This window comes from Haliotis rufescens, unplaced genomic scaffold (genome assembly GCF_023055435.1).
Source record: "Haliotis rufescens isolate VD_foot unplaced genomic scaffold, xgHalRufe1.0.p SCAF_1, whole genome shotgun sequence".
Classification (NCBI taxonomy): domain Eukaryota; kingdom Metazoa; phylum Mollusca; class Gastropoda; order Lepetellida; family Haliotidae; genus Haliotis; species Haliotis rufescens.
Genome location: NW_025963779.1, coordinates 32432025 through 32448151, shown reverse-complemented (window position 1 = coordinate 32448151; position 16127 = coordinate 32432025). Strand labels below are relative to the sequence as shown.

The 16127-nt window shown below is 39.2% G+C and overlaps 1 protein-coding gene across 2 annotated transcripts; it reads left to right on the top strand.

Annotated features, from left to right (window-relative positions):
- Nucleotides 1–2: 2 nt before the first annotated feature.
- Nucleotides 3–14097, top strand: LOC124110960 (enoyl-CoA hydratase domain-containing protein 3, mitochondrial-like). Of its 2 annotated transcripts, none has more exons than XM_046470470.2 (10): nt 3–134; nt 1838–1950; nt 4449–4584; nt 5154–5225; nt 5866–5899; nt 6569–6653; nt 8529–8638; nt 10395–10453; nt 12537–12643; nt 13582–14097. In XM_046470470.2, exons 1-10 carry the CDS (start codon nt 69–71, stop codon nt 13694–13696), a joined length of 897 nt encoding a protein of 298 aa, XP_046326426.2. In that variant the 5' UTR covers nt 3–68; the 3' UTR covers nt 13697–14097. The 2 variants fall into 2 exon arrangements, with proteins under 2 accessions (XP_046326426.2, XP_046326427.2); XM_046470471.2 differs by lacking the exon at nt 3–134 and adding an exon at nt 456–567.
- Nucleotides 14098–16127: the final 2030 nt, after the last annotated feature.

Below are 16127 nucleotides of genomic sequence, written 5' to 3'. Positions count from 1 at the left end.
GCCATTGGTTCGTTTTGTGTAAGCTTCCACCAATTGTATGTGCCGTTACAGATCGGAACGGCCGGATAATGTTGACAAGTCGTGTTATGCAGGTGCTCTCCCCACGTGTTTTGCAAGGGGTGTGTAAACGACAGGTACATTGGCAAGCTTTGTTTCAGTATATAATCATTTTCTTTTGTAAAGATTAATATCGTATTGATAAAAATATATTAACTGCGCATCTATTGTAAGAAAACATGTCGAGGTCTCGTTCAGCTTCACCTTGCAAAATTCTCCTCAAAGAACGAAACCAGTGGCAGTGTTTACATTAGATGTGTTGCAACTTGCCCAAGTGAGAGATTTCCATATTTCTGAGACCGACTGAGAAACGCCATGTTTGTCTGACAAAGGCTGTAATGTGCTGTGATGGCGAGATCGTCCGTGGAACGGCCAGGTGGTGTGTTGGTCTAGGGCCCCTGAAGCAGGATAAAAATATTGGTTTAAAGATGAACTTTGCTTGGGCATTTTGCACTTCCAAGTCAAGTCCAGTCGTTCAGTTCCCACCTCGTTTGTCAGCTGACTCAAACTGTATGATGTATACGAATCTAACAGTGCTTACCATTATACAGAAACCATGGCATGCATAAGTTTAATAAATGGGTTGATCCTGGTTTTAATTAATAGATCTTCAACAAGCCTAGCTTGTCATTTAAGAGGCGACTAACCGGATCAGGTAATCAGGCTCGCTGACTTATTGAAGCATGTCATCCTATCCCAATTTTATGGATCAATACTCGTGATATCAATCACTGGATTATCCGGTCCAGACACACCAGATTACATATACAGACCGCTTTCATATAGGCCAAGCCGGAATACTGCTGAGTGCAGCATTAAACAACAAACAAACAAACAAATGGCACTTCTGATCGATGTCTTAATCAAGACAAAAAGTGGATAAGATATTATCAATGAGATATTCATCTGCTCCATCTATTTGCCATTGAACCAGATCGACCAAAAATTCACATGCGTTACAGACGAAGCCCATCTGATTTGCATCTTAAAAATATCTTTGTAACTTTGAGATGAATACCAAATAGGAAGAGTAAGTGTGAGCCAGTGCATATGGTTTATTGTCAGTAACCCAGGCTCTTACCTATATATTGTACATGTATGTAACAATGTGATACATCCCATGGGGAAGGATGAGCTCACGTTTTAGTGTCTAAACCTGGTGTCATCAATATTTGACATGGATTCATAAACACAGGCTTATGATAGTCAGATTTGTATGGTGTGAGTATGGAATTTGAAAAGGGTTTTGTCCCTTTTTTTACAATTTCAGAGGCATTACAATAGTACATACATGAGGATAGGTCTTCAAAATAGCAGATTAATGTTATGAAAACATTCTTATGACAACATTAACTTTTGATTACGTGTGACAACCACTGGAGTTGATTTTTAAGATTTGGTTTGTTTGTTGTTTAACGCCGCTCTCAGCAATATTCCAGTTATATGACGCAGTCTGTAAATAATCAAGTCTGGACCAGACAATCCGGTGATTGACATCATGAGCATCGATCCACACAATTGGGATACGATGACATGCATCAACCAAGTCAGCAAGCCTGACCACCCAATCCCATGAGTCGCCTCTTACGACAAAGATAGTTGCCTTTTACGGCAAGCATGGGTTGCTGAAGACCTTTTCTACCCCGGATCTTCCTTGGTTTTAAGAGATCAGTAAACATGATTTTAACAAATGTTGAACAATTTGGATGATACTTCTTAGCATGTTTTTGGATGTTTTTGAGTAATTCACTTCACGTTTACGACCATTCTTGACTTTCAGTTTATACGTAAGTTTTCCCAAACCCCAAGACTGGCATCATTACATGAACAGCTGACTCAGACAACACAGGAGAATGGTATCAGGACGATCTGTCTCAACAATCCAAAGAAAAGGTTTGAACCTGTGTAATGAATATTCTGACAATATATGACACTGTCCTTCCTCTACCAAATCCGTAATATAATTCATACTGAATGTATTGATCTATGTTTACATCTGAATATGAAATTGCCAAATAGCCAACAATTGCCTGCAGCTGAGTGAGTGAGTTGGGTTTAACGCCGCTTTTAACATTATTCCAGTTATATCACGGCGTGTCAGCTTAATGTGGGAGGAAAGCCCGAAGTGATGCAGGTCTCAGACATTTACCACTTTTGTAAAACCCACGAGCACGGGTATGGTGCTGACAAACCTAGAGACATAATCAAGGCAAACCGGGATTCGAACCCACAATCATAGGTTTCTGGCGTGCCCAAGGGACGCAACTCTGCACGGGGAATCGCGGTGCCTTAGACGACTGGGCCACCCGTGCCCCCACCAGCAGCTGAAGGCAGGGCTACGGATAAGCTGTGTATTTGCGTAAAATACCCCTCAAAACTATTCAAAACCCAATTGCTTTCAATTAACCTGCGTACAGAAACACATGCATTAAATGGAAAACTCAATTGTTTGAAAACAGCATGAGTAAATACCCAATGAAGCTTTACAAGCTAATTTACTTTCCAAGTCAAGCCTATATTTAGAGCCGTTATATACATCTGAAACATTATTTCATTTTTTCTTAAATCTCAAAATTAGTACTCATTTTCATAAAAACCCTATAGAGTGATGAATAGATGAGTGAAAAAATATTGGTTACCCAATGAAAAATGTAATAAGCCAGTTAAAATAGAAACCCTAGAGTAAAAACTCAGTTGCTCAAAAAGTAATCTGGAGCTCTGGCTGAAGGGATGGTGTACATTCTGCTGGGGAACTGTAAAGGTAGCAAAGGTACCGTATAGGGCTGGGACGGGTAACTCGGGTACCCGGGTTGGGTGGGTACTGAGCAGGACCTGGGTACCCACAGGACTACCCAGACCCGTGGTTAGTCACGTGATATATTGTTTAATGGCAAAAATTATCAAGAACTCTATGGTTACAGTACAAGTGACTAATGCTCGCATTTCTTTCTCACTTAGCAACCATTCCTTCTGATTTTTTTATATGGTTTAATAAAGATATAACTTAATTCAGATTCAGTGTATGAATGACCAGATTGTTTAATACATGTATCTAAAGACGTTTTGCCAGGGCTATGCTAAAAATGTTCCCAATCGGACATTTTGAGACATCTCCTGAGCCCTACAGTGGGTACCAGGGTAGGGTCTGGTAATAGGGGGGTGGGTACCCGGGTAGTAAATTTGGACTCGTCCCAGCCCTAGTACCGTACGTTCCCACTGTCCCATGTATGATGTGGCTGAAATACTGCCAATGTAACTTAAACTTTTAATTCACTCACTAAACACTGGTGTCTTGTGTGAAAAAGGAATTCCACTGTCGTGTATTTATGCCACAGTCACATTTGCCGCAGCGGCCATGGGGTCTAAAATATCTACAGTCAATAGCAATTATAGGGCTGCTGCAATATTCCCACGGTCACATACTGTAGCAGTGACATATGTTAGGGTAGCCGCATGGCATATTTTGAATTTGTGGAGACAGAAAACCTGCGGCTGCCGTATGGCCTTTGAAGTGATGATGCACGGTTGCCTTAGGCCGTCCCTACGGTAGCCGTAGGTTTTTGACAAATATCAAGGTAGATGCAAGGCGCCCACAAGGTGGCTGCAGGGGAACCATTTGGTGACCATGCGGCCAGACTGACACTACCGCTACACAGGGCAGCCGCACGGCAAAGGCAAGGCCACTGTACACCCGACATATGGTCGCCGTCGAACTGCTCTACAGCATGGCTGCGGTGTGTCTAGTTGTCTAATTGTTTCGGCAAACCTAGAAATTACAAAAGTTATAACTCCTCGCTATAATCCCATGGCGACCCCTACAGCTTGTAAAAGATAGGGACAGCCCTAGGGCGACCCTGAGGCCATAGTAGATCATGGTAGATCCTCTGTGGCCGCCGCAGGTATCTTTTGATTTTGGGGGGTTACGGCCGCCGTATCCTATCCGTAGAGCAAATGTGACTGAAGGATTATTTCTAGTTACGTTTTCCGGTGGTTAGGCATCATTCATTGGCTTCCTCTAACCAGGAAAGACATCGGAGTAGGCTGTTATAACACTAAACCAGTAAAACTTCACAGTTTATCTAGACCAGCTCAGAGGCCATTCTTCAGCCCCAAGTCTGCAACAAATGTCAGTAAACTTGCCAAACTGAAATTTCTCAATTAATGTTAATGTTTATAACTAATGTGATGACTTAGTCAGGTGACTTCATTTCTCTGAAAATGGGTCCAATAAAGAGGAAGTGGTTTATTTTAACATTACTTCATTGAAAACAGTGTTGAGCTAAATTTTGGGGAGCTTCTTTTTTATGTCAACTGTTGGAGTTAGTTTTGTACCATTATGACGATCTGCTGAGCTGTTGAGAAAATCTTCATACAACTTGTGTTTATTTCAGGAATGCCCTGTCACTGGCCATGCTGCATGCCCTGGAGGATGACCTGACGAATGATGAATACAAGGAGGACCTGAGGGTGATCATCATCACACATACAGGGCCAGTCTTCTCTGCAGGGCACGACCTGAAAGAGCTGGTGCGCATGTCATTCCCTACTGTTTTGAGTTGGTTACTTACCCACTGATCATCAGAATATGAAAAGTGGAAAAAGATTATCTTAAAAGAAATATATTTCTGTTCGTCTGAAAGCTGACTTAAGAGTTGTTTCTGCCCAAATCTGCATACAGTACATAAAACAAGATCCAACAAAACCAGCTTGACCAACTGCAGCCATGAACACATATTCAGGTTATTTTTTGGAAAACAGATTTATACTGACCACCTATAGATGTTTTTTTCTGTGATTTTTCCCCTCATCCCCTAGCATTCACCCCCACCCCATGAACGATCTAAATACACATAATTATGACTATCATGCACTCCAGTGGAAGAGTATCTTTTAACATACTTTGTGTTTGCAGACAGAAGTGACAAAATTGACATCCTGATGGTCATGTGACTAAGAATAGAAAGTGATGCTCATGTAGCATGACCAGCGTTAGTTGATGGTCAGCTTGTCCTGACCCTGACTGTGGATTGTTTTGCGGACCATTATGTCATTGTGCTCATTGCTGTTTATCAGTAATACTCCTGTCTTCTATGTAGACTCCCAAAGAAGGCCGCAGACATCACCAGAAGGTGTTTAACACCTGCTCTGAAGTCATGATGCTAATACAGGTAAGACCTCACAGTAGAGGTAAATGTTACTGTGCCACGATGCAAGTATCATGTCATATCATACAATACAATTATATTGAAGAGTGATATGTAAACAGACTTGTTGAGTGACCTTAATCATGTCTGATCATGGAATACCAGTTTTTCACTTATTGTACGTAGTATGTTAAAATATTCTGTTTTATGTGTTTTAAGAAGAATTTATGTAAATCCTTTGCGTTTCACTTTTTTTTCTGTCATTTATCATTGTACCATTTGTAGGGAATGCCAAATGTAGCCTTCAAAGTGTGTATACATTAACATGTTGACCACTGCTACACACATAACGCAATGATTGGAAATAAACTGTTAGGTACAACCAAACCACAAACTCAACCAAGGGAGACAACTTCATGGGTCACAGTTGCCCCAGTAATCTGAGGTACGCCATTCGTTCTGCAGTGTTGCGTTACTAAGGTGTGCCAGCGACTTGTGATTGTGGGTTTGATTCCCAGTTTGCCCTGATTATGTTTTTAGGTTTGTCAACACCATACCCATGCTCCCTCATAAGCTGATACTGTTCAGAGCAGCTTTAGGACAAACTCACTCACTCCTTGATATTGTTGACCATGTTGTGTTAATCATAATTATTTTTTTGCAGGAACTTCCTGTTCCTGTTATAGCCAAGGTGAATGGTGAGTTAGTTGTCTGTTTTAATACTCTGTTATTTCAGGTTTCATGCTTGTGCTATGTGAAGTGGTGTTATAGCTTTGATATCTTTGAATTGCCTTAAAAACACCTCTATTTTGAGATCAATATTTGGCCTCAATGAGAGACACATATTCTCTAATATTGAAACCTAAAGGCAAGGTACATCTGTATTTGTAACCTTACAACTTTACTTGACGGCTGTTTCTACTAGGGCTGTGGCAGATAATTTGGGTACTCATGTCGGGTGGGTACTGAGTAGGACCCAGGTACCCACAGGTCAACACAGACCTGTGGTTAGTCACGTGATATAGTGTTTAATGACAATCATTCACTATAACTCCATAATTACACTACAAGTCACTAATGTTTGCTTTTTTTTCTGACTTTGCGACGTTTATATGTTTGAATAAAGATAAAACTTCAGTTAACTTCAGTGTATGCATGGTCAGATTATTTTATACGTAAATCTGAAAACATTTTGCGAGGGCTCTGGTAAAACAGTTCCCAAGCGGACACTTTGTACTTATCTCTTAACCTACAGCGGGTTGAGTAATGGGTTTCTACAAGTGATGCCTAAATAATTTGCTTATTCATATATATGGTCTGTTTGTTCCACTGATCCTCACTTGTGCCATGTGTTTGTGTCCCCCCAGGGCTGGCCACGGCAGCGGGTTGTCAGCTGGTTGCCACCTGTGATATAGCTGTGGCCACCGACACCTCCAGATTTGCCACACCAGGGTATGTGAGCGACTTCAGCCATAGATTTGTTTGTGTTGTGATGAGTGGTCATACCTTTTATACTAAGTTGGTCAATGACACCATCATTGAATGAGTGAGTGAGAGTGAGCGAAAATAGAAACTTTTGCATTATTTGTAAGATGAAATGTTTCTCTATCAATTTATACAGAGCCATAGAAAATTTTAGACTTTTCATACTAATTTTTTACAATTTTGTATGTATAAAGAAATAAAAATAAACAATTGCTCACTAATTTCCTTGATATTACTTACTTGTCAACAGTACATTGTTGTGTTTTCACAACACTATCTAATCCCATTAGTGTAGTACTCAATACTAGGCCTTGTCTGGAGGATAGGGTTGAGCCACTGAACTAAATGTATGATTGCATTGCACTTTAAGGGACATGGGAATCCATTCAGGACACATTTATAACTTTATGTTGCACCGTAAGCTGTCCTCATTAACAAAACAAATCTTATAACTAATCAGAGGCACTTTTTTTCCAAGTCACTGGTTGCAATACTTGATACATTTGGAACACTGTGTCAAATAATTACTTTTTGTTGCATGTCTCTTTGTTTGCTTGTCATAAGGTGGGTCTAACAGTAGTGGTCAGACTCAGTGTCTTGGTTGTTTGCTTGTTGAGGTAATGTGAGACTTGTCATAAGGTGGGTCTAACAGTAGTGGTCAGACTCAGTGTCTTGGTTGTTTGCTTGTTGAGGTAATGTGAGACTTGTCATAAGGTGGGTCTAACAGTAGTGGTCAGACTCAGTGTCTTGGTTGATTGCTTGTTGAGGTAATGTGAGACTTGTAATAAGGTGGGTCTAACAGTAGTGGTCAGACTCAGTGTCTTGGTTGTTTGCTTGTTGAGGTAATGTGAGACTTGTCATAAGGTGGGTCTAACAGTAGTGGTCAGACTCAGTGTCTTGGTTGTTTGCTTGTTGAGGTAATGTGAGACTTGTCATAAGGTGGGTCTAACAGCAGTGGTCAGACTCAGTGTCTTGGTTGATGCTTGTTGAGGTAATGTGAGACTTGTCATAAGGTGGGTCTAACAGCAGTGGTCAGACTCAGTGTCTTGGTTGATGCTTGTTGAGGTAATGTGAGACTTGTCATAAGGTGGGTCTAACAGTAGTGGTCAGACTCAGTGTCTTGGTTGATGCTTGTTGAGGTAATGTGAGACTTGTCATAAGGTGGGTCTAACAGTAGTGGTCAGACTCAGTGTCTTGGTTGTTTGCTTGTTGAGGTAATGTGAGACTTGTCATAAGGTGGGTCTAACAGTAGTGGTCAGACTCAGTGTCTTGGTTGATTGCTTGTTGAGGTAATGTGAGACTTGTCATAAGGTGGGTCTAACAGTAGTGGTCAGACTCAGTGTCTTGGTTGTTTGCTTGTTGAGGTAATGTGAGACTTGTCATAAGGTGGGTCTAACAGTAGTGGTCAGACTCAGTGTCTTGGTTGATTGCTTGTTGAGGTAATGTGAGACTTGTCATAAGGTGGGTCTAACAGTAGTGGTCAGACTCAGTGTCTTGGTTGATTGCTTGTTGAGGTAATGTGAGACTTGTCATAAGGTGGGTCTAACAGTAGTGGTCAGACTCAGTGTCTTGGTTGTTTGCTTGTTGAGGTAATGTGAGACTTGTCATAAGGTGGGTCTAACAGTAGTGGTCAGACTCAGTGTCTTGGTTGTTTGCTTGTTGAGGTAATGTGAGACTTGTCATAAGGTGGGTCTAACAGCAGTGGTCAGACTCAGTGTCTTGGTTGTTTGCTTGTTTTTGTACCCCAACAGCATGGATCAATGTGCAATCACTGGTTTATCTGGTCCAGACTCAGACTATGCTAAACAAGAAATATACGTGGTGCTTCTCTCTGTCTGACAGTGTCAACGTTGGCCTATTCTGTTCCACGCCTGCTGTTGCTATTGGCCGATCTGTTCCTCGTAAGGTTGCGCTGGAAATGTTGTTCACAGGGGAGCCTATCTCTGCTCAAGGTGAAAGGATGGTAGATGTGACATTGATGCTTGATGTGAAACTGATGTATGGCATTTATTACGGAATTACAGATATCTTCAATTGTTTTAAAGATATCTTGAATGGAATTGAAGATATCTTAAATACAGATAATTGTAGATATCTGCAATACAATTTAAGATATCACGAAATGAATTAAGGATATGGTGAAGCGTATTACTGATATCTTGAAAAGAATTGCTGATATCTTAAATTCTATTATTGATATCAAAATATGATTTAAAGATATCAAAATGTCATCTTTTGTTGTGATGTCAGTAATTCAATTCCTGATATCTTGAAACTAAATACAAATATCAATAATTAAACAGCCTTCAATTTGATATCGCCAATTGTTGCCATTATTAAAGATGTTACATTAATAATGTTACTTAAATTAGATAACTAATATCAATGATTGATATAAAGATATCATCAAAATTATTAATGATATCTTTAATTGGATTTTTGATATCAGTAACGGTCAGCATTAATGATATCTCTAATTGAATTAAAGATATCTCTAATTGAATTAAAGATATCTCTAATGCATTTGTTGATATGTATGACTTATTTCAAGATATCTTGAATTGAATTTAAGATATCTTGAATTTATTTCTAATATATTTAATTACAGTAGGATGGTAATTGTTTAATGATATCTTAAACACATTTAGAGATATCACAAACTAATTTGTTGATATCACTGTAACATATATCAGTATAAGATATCAGTAATTGTATTATGGATATCAGAAGTGAATTTAAGATATCTTTAATTATATTTTGATATCTTAAAAACATTATTGATATCTTTAAATAAAATACCGATATCTTTATAACAATTGAAGATATCTGTAATTCCGTAATAAATGTGAAAACGGCTTGCCATACTGATGCCAGATGTTTTTTTTTCGCATTAATATAGAGATATCACAATATCTTAATACTTTCAAAGCTGTAGAGATATGTAGGACTTGCCTAAAGTGATGCAGGCCGTACACGTTTATCACTTTGATGTAACCCACGGGTATGGAGCTGACCTACCTAAGACCACTCAGGCTTGAAGATAGGAGGTTACAAAGAAACATTTTACTCTGCCTGACTTTACATCTGTCAGACTGAAGCTACTCCCTGGTGTAACAGATGCTATTTTCCCCACCACGAAGTGGGCCGGAGGATATAGCAACAGAGTTTGTTCGTCTATCTGTCCTTCCATCCATCCGTCCATATGTCCACTTCTCAATGGGACAAATTTTCGCCGAAACAATTTAAGCTGAGAAATTAAATTTTCTACACCAATGTTACTGGTCATGATCTCGTATGAGTTTGAAAATTGGAGTCTGAAATTTATTCATTACGGAGTTTAGGCCCTTACTTCATGCTTTTCATCTTTTTGCATGATGCATGAAAGGGGGACAAGTTTTCTCAGAAACATCTGAAGTTACATAAATGGAACTTTGCAAGCTTTTCTAAGCGATACTTAACAAGAAATGTAGTGCCATAAATTATTTCTTTCTGAATTAAGTTCCTTGTTACATATTTTTAGATTCTGTGCATCCTATCTTCAATGGAGACAGGTTTCCTACATGAAAGTTTGCAAGCTTTGTGAGAGATACTTGTCAAGACTGAGCTAAAGAATTGGTGCTGTAAATTTTTACTATATGAACAAATAAGATTCTGATGTGCCCTGTGGCGGGGGATAGAGATAACGTTGTTTCCTTGTTTGATTTCCAGATGCGCTGTTGCATGGCCTTGTGAGCAGAGTGGTGCAAGAGGACAAGCTTCATGAAGAGGTAAGGATGAATAGCTTACGGTACAGGTTGTAGGAATGAGTCAATTCTAACAGTGATAGAAACATAGGTAAGTCACATCACTGAGTGTAGGTAGGCTGAGGAGGGACGCTGGATGTGGCACAGGTTGTAGGAATGAGTCAATTCTAACACTGCTAGGAACATAGGTAAGTCACATCACTGAGTGTAGGTAGGCTGAGGAGGGAAGCTGGATGTGGCACAGGTTGTAGGAATGAGTCAAGTCTAACACTGCTAGGAACATAGGTAAGTCACATCACTGAGTGTAGGTAGGCTGAGGAGGGAAGCTGGATGTGGCACAGGTTGTAGGAATGAGTCAATTCTAACACTGCTAGGAACATAGGTAAGTCACATCACTGAGTGTAGGTAGGCTGAGGAGGGAAGCTGGAAGTGGCACAGGTTGTAGGAATGAGTCAAGTCTAACAATGCTAGGAACATAGGTAAGTCACATCACTGAGTGTAGGTAGGCTGAGGAGGGAAGCTGGATGTGGCACAGGTTGTAGGAATGAGTCAAGTCTAACAGTGCTAGGAACATAGGTAAGTCACATCACTGAGTGTAGGTAGGCTGAGGAGGGAAGCTGGATGTGGCACAGGTTGTAGGAATGAGTCAAGTCTAACAGTGCTAGGAACATAGGTAAGTCACATCACTGAGTGTAGCTAGGCTGAGGAGGGAAGCTGGAAGTGGCACAGGTTGTAGGAATGAGTCAAGTCTAACAGTGCTAGGAACATAGGTAAGTCACATCACTGAGTGTAGCTAGGCTGAGGAGGGAAGCTGGATGTGGCACAGGTTGTAGGAATGAGTCAAGTCTAACACTGCTAGGAACATAGGTAAGTCACATCACTGAGTGTAGCTAGGCTGAGGAGGGAAGCTGGAAGTGGCACAGGTTGTAGGAATGAGTCAAGTCTAACAGTGCTAGGAACATAGGTAAGTCACATCACTGAGTGTAGGTAGGCTGAGGAGGGAAGCTGGAAGTGGCACAGGTTGTAGGAATGAGTCAAGTCTAACAGTGCTAGGAACATAGGTAAGTCACATCACTGAGTGTAGGTAGGCTGAGGAGGGAAGCTGGAAGTGGCACAGGTTGTAGGAATGAGTCAAGTCTAACAGTGCTAGGAACATAGGTAAGTCACATCACTGAGTGTAGCTAGGCTGAGGAGGGAAGCTGGAAGTGGCACAGGTTGTAGGAATGAGTCAAGTCTAACAGTGCTAGGAACATAGGTAAGTCACATCACTGAGTGTAGGTGGGCTGAGGAAGTGGCCCAGGGTGTTGATATTGATGAATTTGGTCAAGGTCACAGTTGTGCTGTTGACAAGTCTCATGTTCGGGGAAAACTGAGTTTCAAATCCATGAGATGATCCTAGAAACTCTGACAAGGGACTTGTGGTGATAAGACTGCTGGCCCCTGTGCAAGCTTAAGTCTTGGAGGATATGTGTGAAATAATCTGCAGCAGTCACATATAGACATAGCAGACATATACCACATTGGTACAGATATTGTGCTGACGAGGAATTATAAACAGGGACATTGTACAAATTAGATGTGTTATAGATGACTGAGTCACCCATCCTCCAGTCTCTTGTGAACACATACCAGGCTACAATCCTGCAGCAAAGATCTCTCACCAACAGTGAGAGGCACTGAAAACATGGATGGATGTACATGTTGTCAACTAACGATTTATCTGGTCCACACTGTTATATTCACACATGTATCTGCAGGTTGCTGTGGTTTAGCTGCAATATTGCTGTTTGTGGCACAATAAAATATCAATGATTGTATACAATGGCATTTGTGAAAGTCTAAATTTCGTTGCACAGCACTTCACAAACATTGTCATGATGGTGTCTAATGAGTTGGAAATATACAGACAGGATTCTTGACTTTAATTATCACATTTCCACCTGAAAATACCTGGCTAGTGGAATCCAGGCAGGCAGCTACTTTGAATACTGCTCAGTGAGTGAGTTAATATTTAACGTCACATCGGCAGTATTTCAGCCATATCATAACGAGTGAACACTGCTGAGGATGTAGAAATGATATCCCACTGTGTGTGCCTTTTCCCCAGACAATGAAGATTGCCAACAGGATCTGTGAGACAAGTAGAAGTGTGACGGCCCTAGGGAAAGCTACCTTCTATGCTCAGATGAATCTGGAGAGAAGCAAAGCTTACAAGTTAGTAGAACCTAATTTACGCTAAAATTTTCGAAAGATAATGTTCTTTTCCTAGACCTTCATCATTCCATATAGCTATGTCCAAAGCTTTAACACTTGCTACTATTTGTTAATTACAGTAACAAGCATGAATGTCGCAGAGAACTAGGTTAGAACTGGATTGGGTGGTCAGGCTTGGTGACTTGGTTGATGCATGTCATCATATCCCAATTGCGTGGATCGATGCTCATGATGTCAAACACTGGATTGTCTGGTCCAGACTTGATTAATTACAGACCACCGTCATATAGCTGGACTATTGCTAAGTGCGGCGTTAAACAACAAACAAACAAACAAACAATCACTGGAATGTCTCGTTCAGACTCGATTATTACAGACTGCTGTCATATTACTGGAATAATCGTGAGCACAGTGTTCAACAACAAATCAAACAAATACTATGTAGGTTGGAACCTGCCACATGAGTCCAAGCAGATAAGGCCACTCTTAAGAAAGAGTAAAGGAATAGTCAATGATTAGCTTAAAAAAATTAATGAATTGGTTCTCAGGCAATGGCTTTTGAAGATATAGTGCAGGCGGGCAGTGTTGTGTTTATTTATTTTGGGTTCAAGCTAGCATGTAACCAAATTTTGTTTACAATAATTCTGGCAAAATCATGATGTTCTTAAGTATTGTAGCATTTCACTGCCAGGTTAGTGTGTTCAAGAAAAATAATAAAGGAAATAAAAACGAATCGTGCGGCGGACTTGTGATGATGCAGTTGGTGTCTGAGAACCAAGACTTAGTCTTACATCTTTATGTGTACTTCGATCCGTTCCTGGTTGCCAAAGATGTAACATTCCTTCTCATAGATGTTTGATTTTCAGAAATGATCTAGATACATGTAACACCTTGTTTGAATGTATTTTAAAATGATTCTGAAACTTTTCCCCTTGCAGAATCGCTGGAGGAGTGATGACTGATAATCTGTCACTGAACGATGGTATCGAGGGCATCAAAGCTTTCATTGAAAAGCGAAAACCAACATGGACGCACACCATGGAAAAGCCATAGTGATTGTCAATACTAGGAGGATATTTTCTGTTGCTACACTTGTGGCATGAAGATCAGTACTATGCCGATGTATCTCAGTAGTTTGTAAGCAGAGAATGATTCACTTGACATACATTGATAGGCATGAGAAGTAATCAGTGTATCTCTGATTGATATTATTTGATGTGGTAAGAGTGTATCTTTTGCATTTATGAAATGTACTTTTGATATAAATAGAATCTGATTTGAATTTGAAATTTTGATTTCTTAAAGATAGTCATCGAGTCAAACTAAAAGACTGGAAGAACGACAGTACCATGTGACCTGTACCATGGATTCTCATTCTGAACAAGTCAGAATTACATCTTGATTATATGTATCTGTCTCCAAACAAACAAATAATCAATAAATATTGTACAGTACCCTGTGCTTATGTTATGCAAAGTCTTCATTCAATGGCTGCATGATGACTACCTTTAGTGTTAGATATGCAGTGCATGGAAACATTCTTACATACTTGACAAAAGTGAGCTTGATTCAAGACATGGTTACAACTGATTATACAAACATGATCATAAGACCTTTGAAGTCATGGTGGTAGCAACAATGCAGAGTCAAGCCCCGTTTTCGACATTGTTGGTTGCATATGATTATGTCGGATTAACGAGTATGTTGGATAAACGAAATTAGGTAGTATAAACGTTTGTGATCGAAAATTGAACAACTACATGATAGATAACGATATGAACACGTAGGAAAATGAAAAAATGAAATATTCATATTGTTGTTTTACATTGTCAGCGGAATATGTTTTCTAATCATACAACCACTAAAGTTTAACACAAAACCACTGTTAGGGACTGTATGACTGATTCAAAATCAGTCAATTTTGAATCATAGTCTGGAATGGAAGTCGCTAATTTGAAACTAGTGCCGCAATGATTAAGAAAGCTGCTTTCTTAGTGGCTAATGTCAACTTCCTGTTAGTAATTTCATTGGTCGGTCAAAGTTCCCATCATTTGTGTCAGATAAAGTCGATTGTTGGATTAACGAGTGTCGGATTAACGAGACTTGACTATATGCTCATTTTGAAGGCTACCTTGACATTCTTGTTGATGTCATAATGAAATAAAGTCCTGGATTTTTTGTGATGATTTTATTCATTATATCAAATATCTTAAGTCAGTATTAGCTTGTAAATTGAAATCCACATCTTAATACTATGCATACTGCACTAATGTCATATTAATTCTAATAGTCTAATACATGAGACTATTATCCATGGACTAGTGAATCTATCATGCTCTAAGTAACTAGCATGAAGTAACTAGCAAGTTCAGGGCAGTATATTGACTTGTAAGGTCATGGCAATTGATTACAAACTAAATCCTATACATATTTGAGTAATATTCAGATTGAATCTGGCATAAGTAATATCATGTATAATCACAGATATTGGAATAAATAAATAAAATAATGGACGGAAACTGAATACAAACAACAGAAGACGGAAAATCTGATTAAAATAACAAAGAAAGTAACTACAACAGATCAAGTCAGTGGTAAGCTGTGGTCCCTCTCAGCCAATGTGCTCTGTAGGATCTAGTCACACTGCTAAACACTGGTTAAAAATAAATAATATTCTTAAAACTTACACTTCTCATAATCACATACCAAATATGTTTACTATTTTATGAAAAGGTATCAAATAAGGATTTGCAGTTTGAATAAGAAAACATTTTGAGAAGACGTGTTACCAGTTTTTGTTTACTAACAAGCTGGCCAATTACCCCTAGTGAACAGCTTGGATGTTGCCAAGCAATAGAGCATGCAAGATAGCAAGTTAGTTGCAGGCACTGATGATTGCCTACTTTTCTGACATCAAGTGGATATATCTTTGGTAAAGAACATGTAGTGCACAATAACAAAAACATAAATGTTTCTTATATTTGATTTTCCTTCATCCAGACCCTTTTTCAATCACAATAAAATTTGAACACAGCAATGTTGTTAAATATGCAGTTAAACTTCTTTAACTGAGACACTTGAGCTATGTTAAAAGCGTCTGGAAACACGTCTGATCAAGATCAACCAGGATTCTGGGCTGTTCATAATTAAAGGGAGATAACTCAGTACCCACGATTCCTTCATTAATTTCTTGATCTGGATAATATTGTCTCAAATAACAGGGTTTCACTGAAAAACTATTTCATTTTCTTACACATTTTCATATTTGGAATGTATGAAAATATTCTAATAATTCAACATTTCCATTAACAAGTAAAAGAGTCATTACAACATTTTGAAGTAAAAAGACGAACAGTTTACTCCAAGTAAAAATCTGATTGATTTATAAAATATGGATTTATCTCAATGATGTCCACTGGTCAGTTACTATGTATTCATGTTTTTACCATAGACATTTTATGGATGCTTAGTCAACTTGTAGTTT

Excerpts from the sequence above, each read along its gene's own strand:
- LOC124110960 (XM_046470470.2), top strand. The coding sequence starts at position 69 with ATGTTGACAAGTCGTGTTATGCAGGTGCTCTCCCCACGTGTTTTGCAA. Across the intron at positions 1,951-4,448 it reads CTCAACAATCCAAAGAAAAG|GAATGCCCTGTCACTGGCCA; the intron begins GTTTGAACCTGT and ends TGTTTATTTCAG. Across the intron at positions 6,654-8,528 it reads TCCAGATTTGCCACACCAGG|TGTCAACGTTGGCCTATTCT; the intron begins GTATGTGAGCGA and ends TCTGTCTGACAG.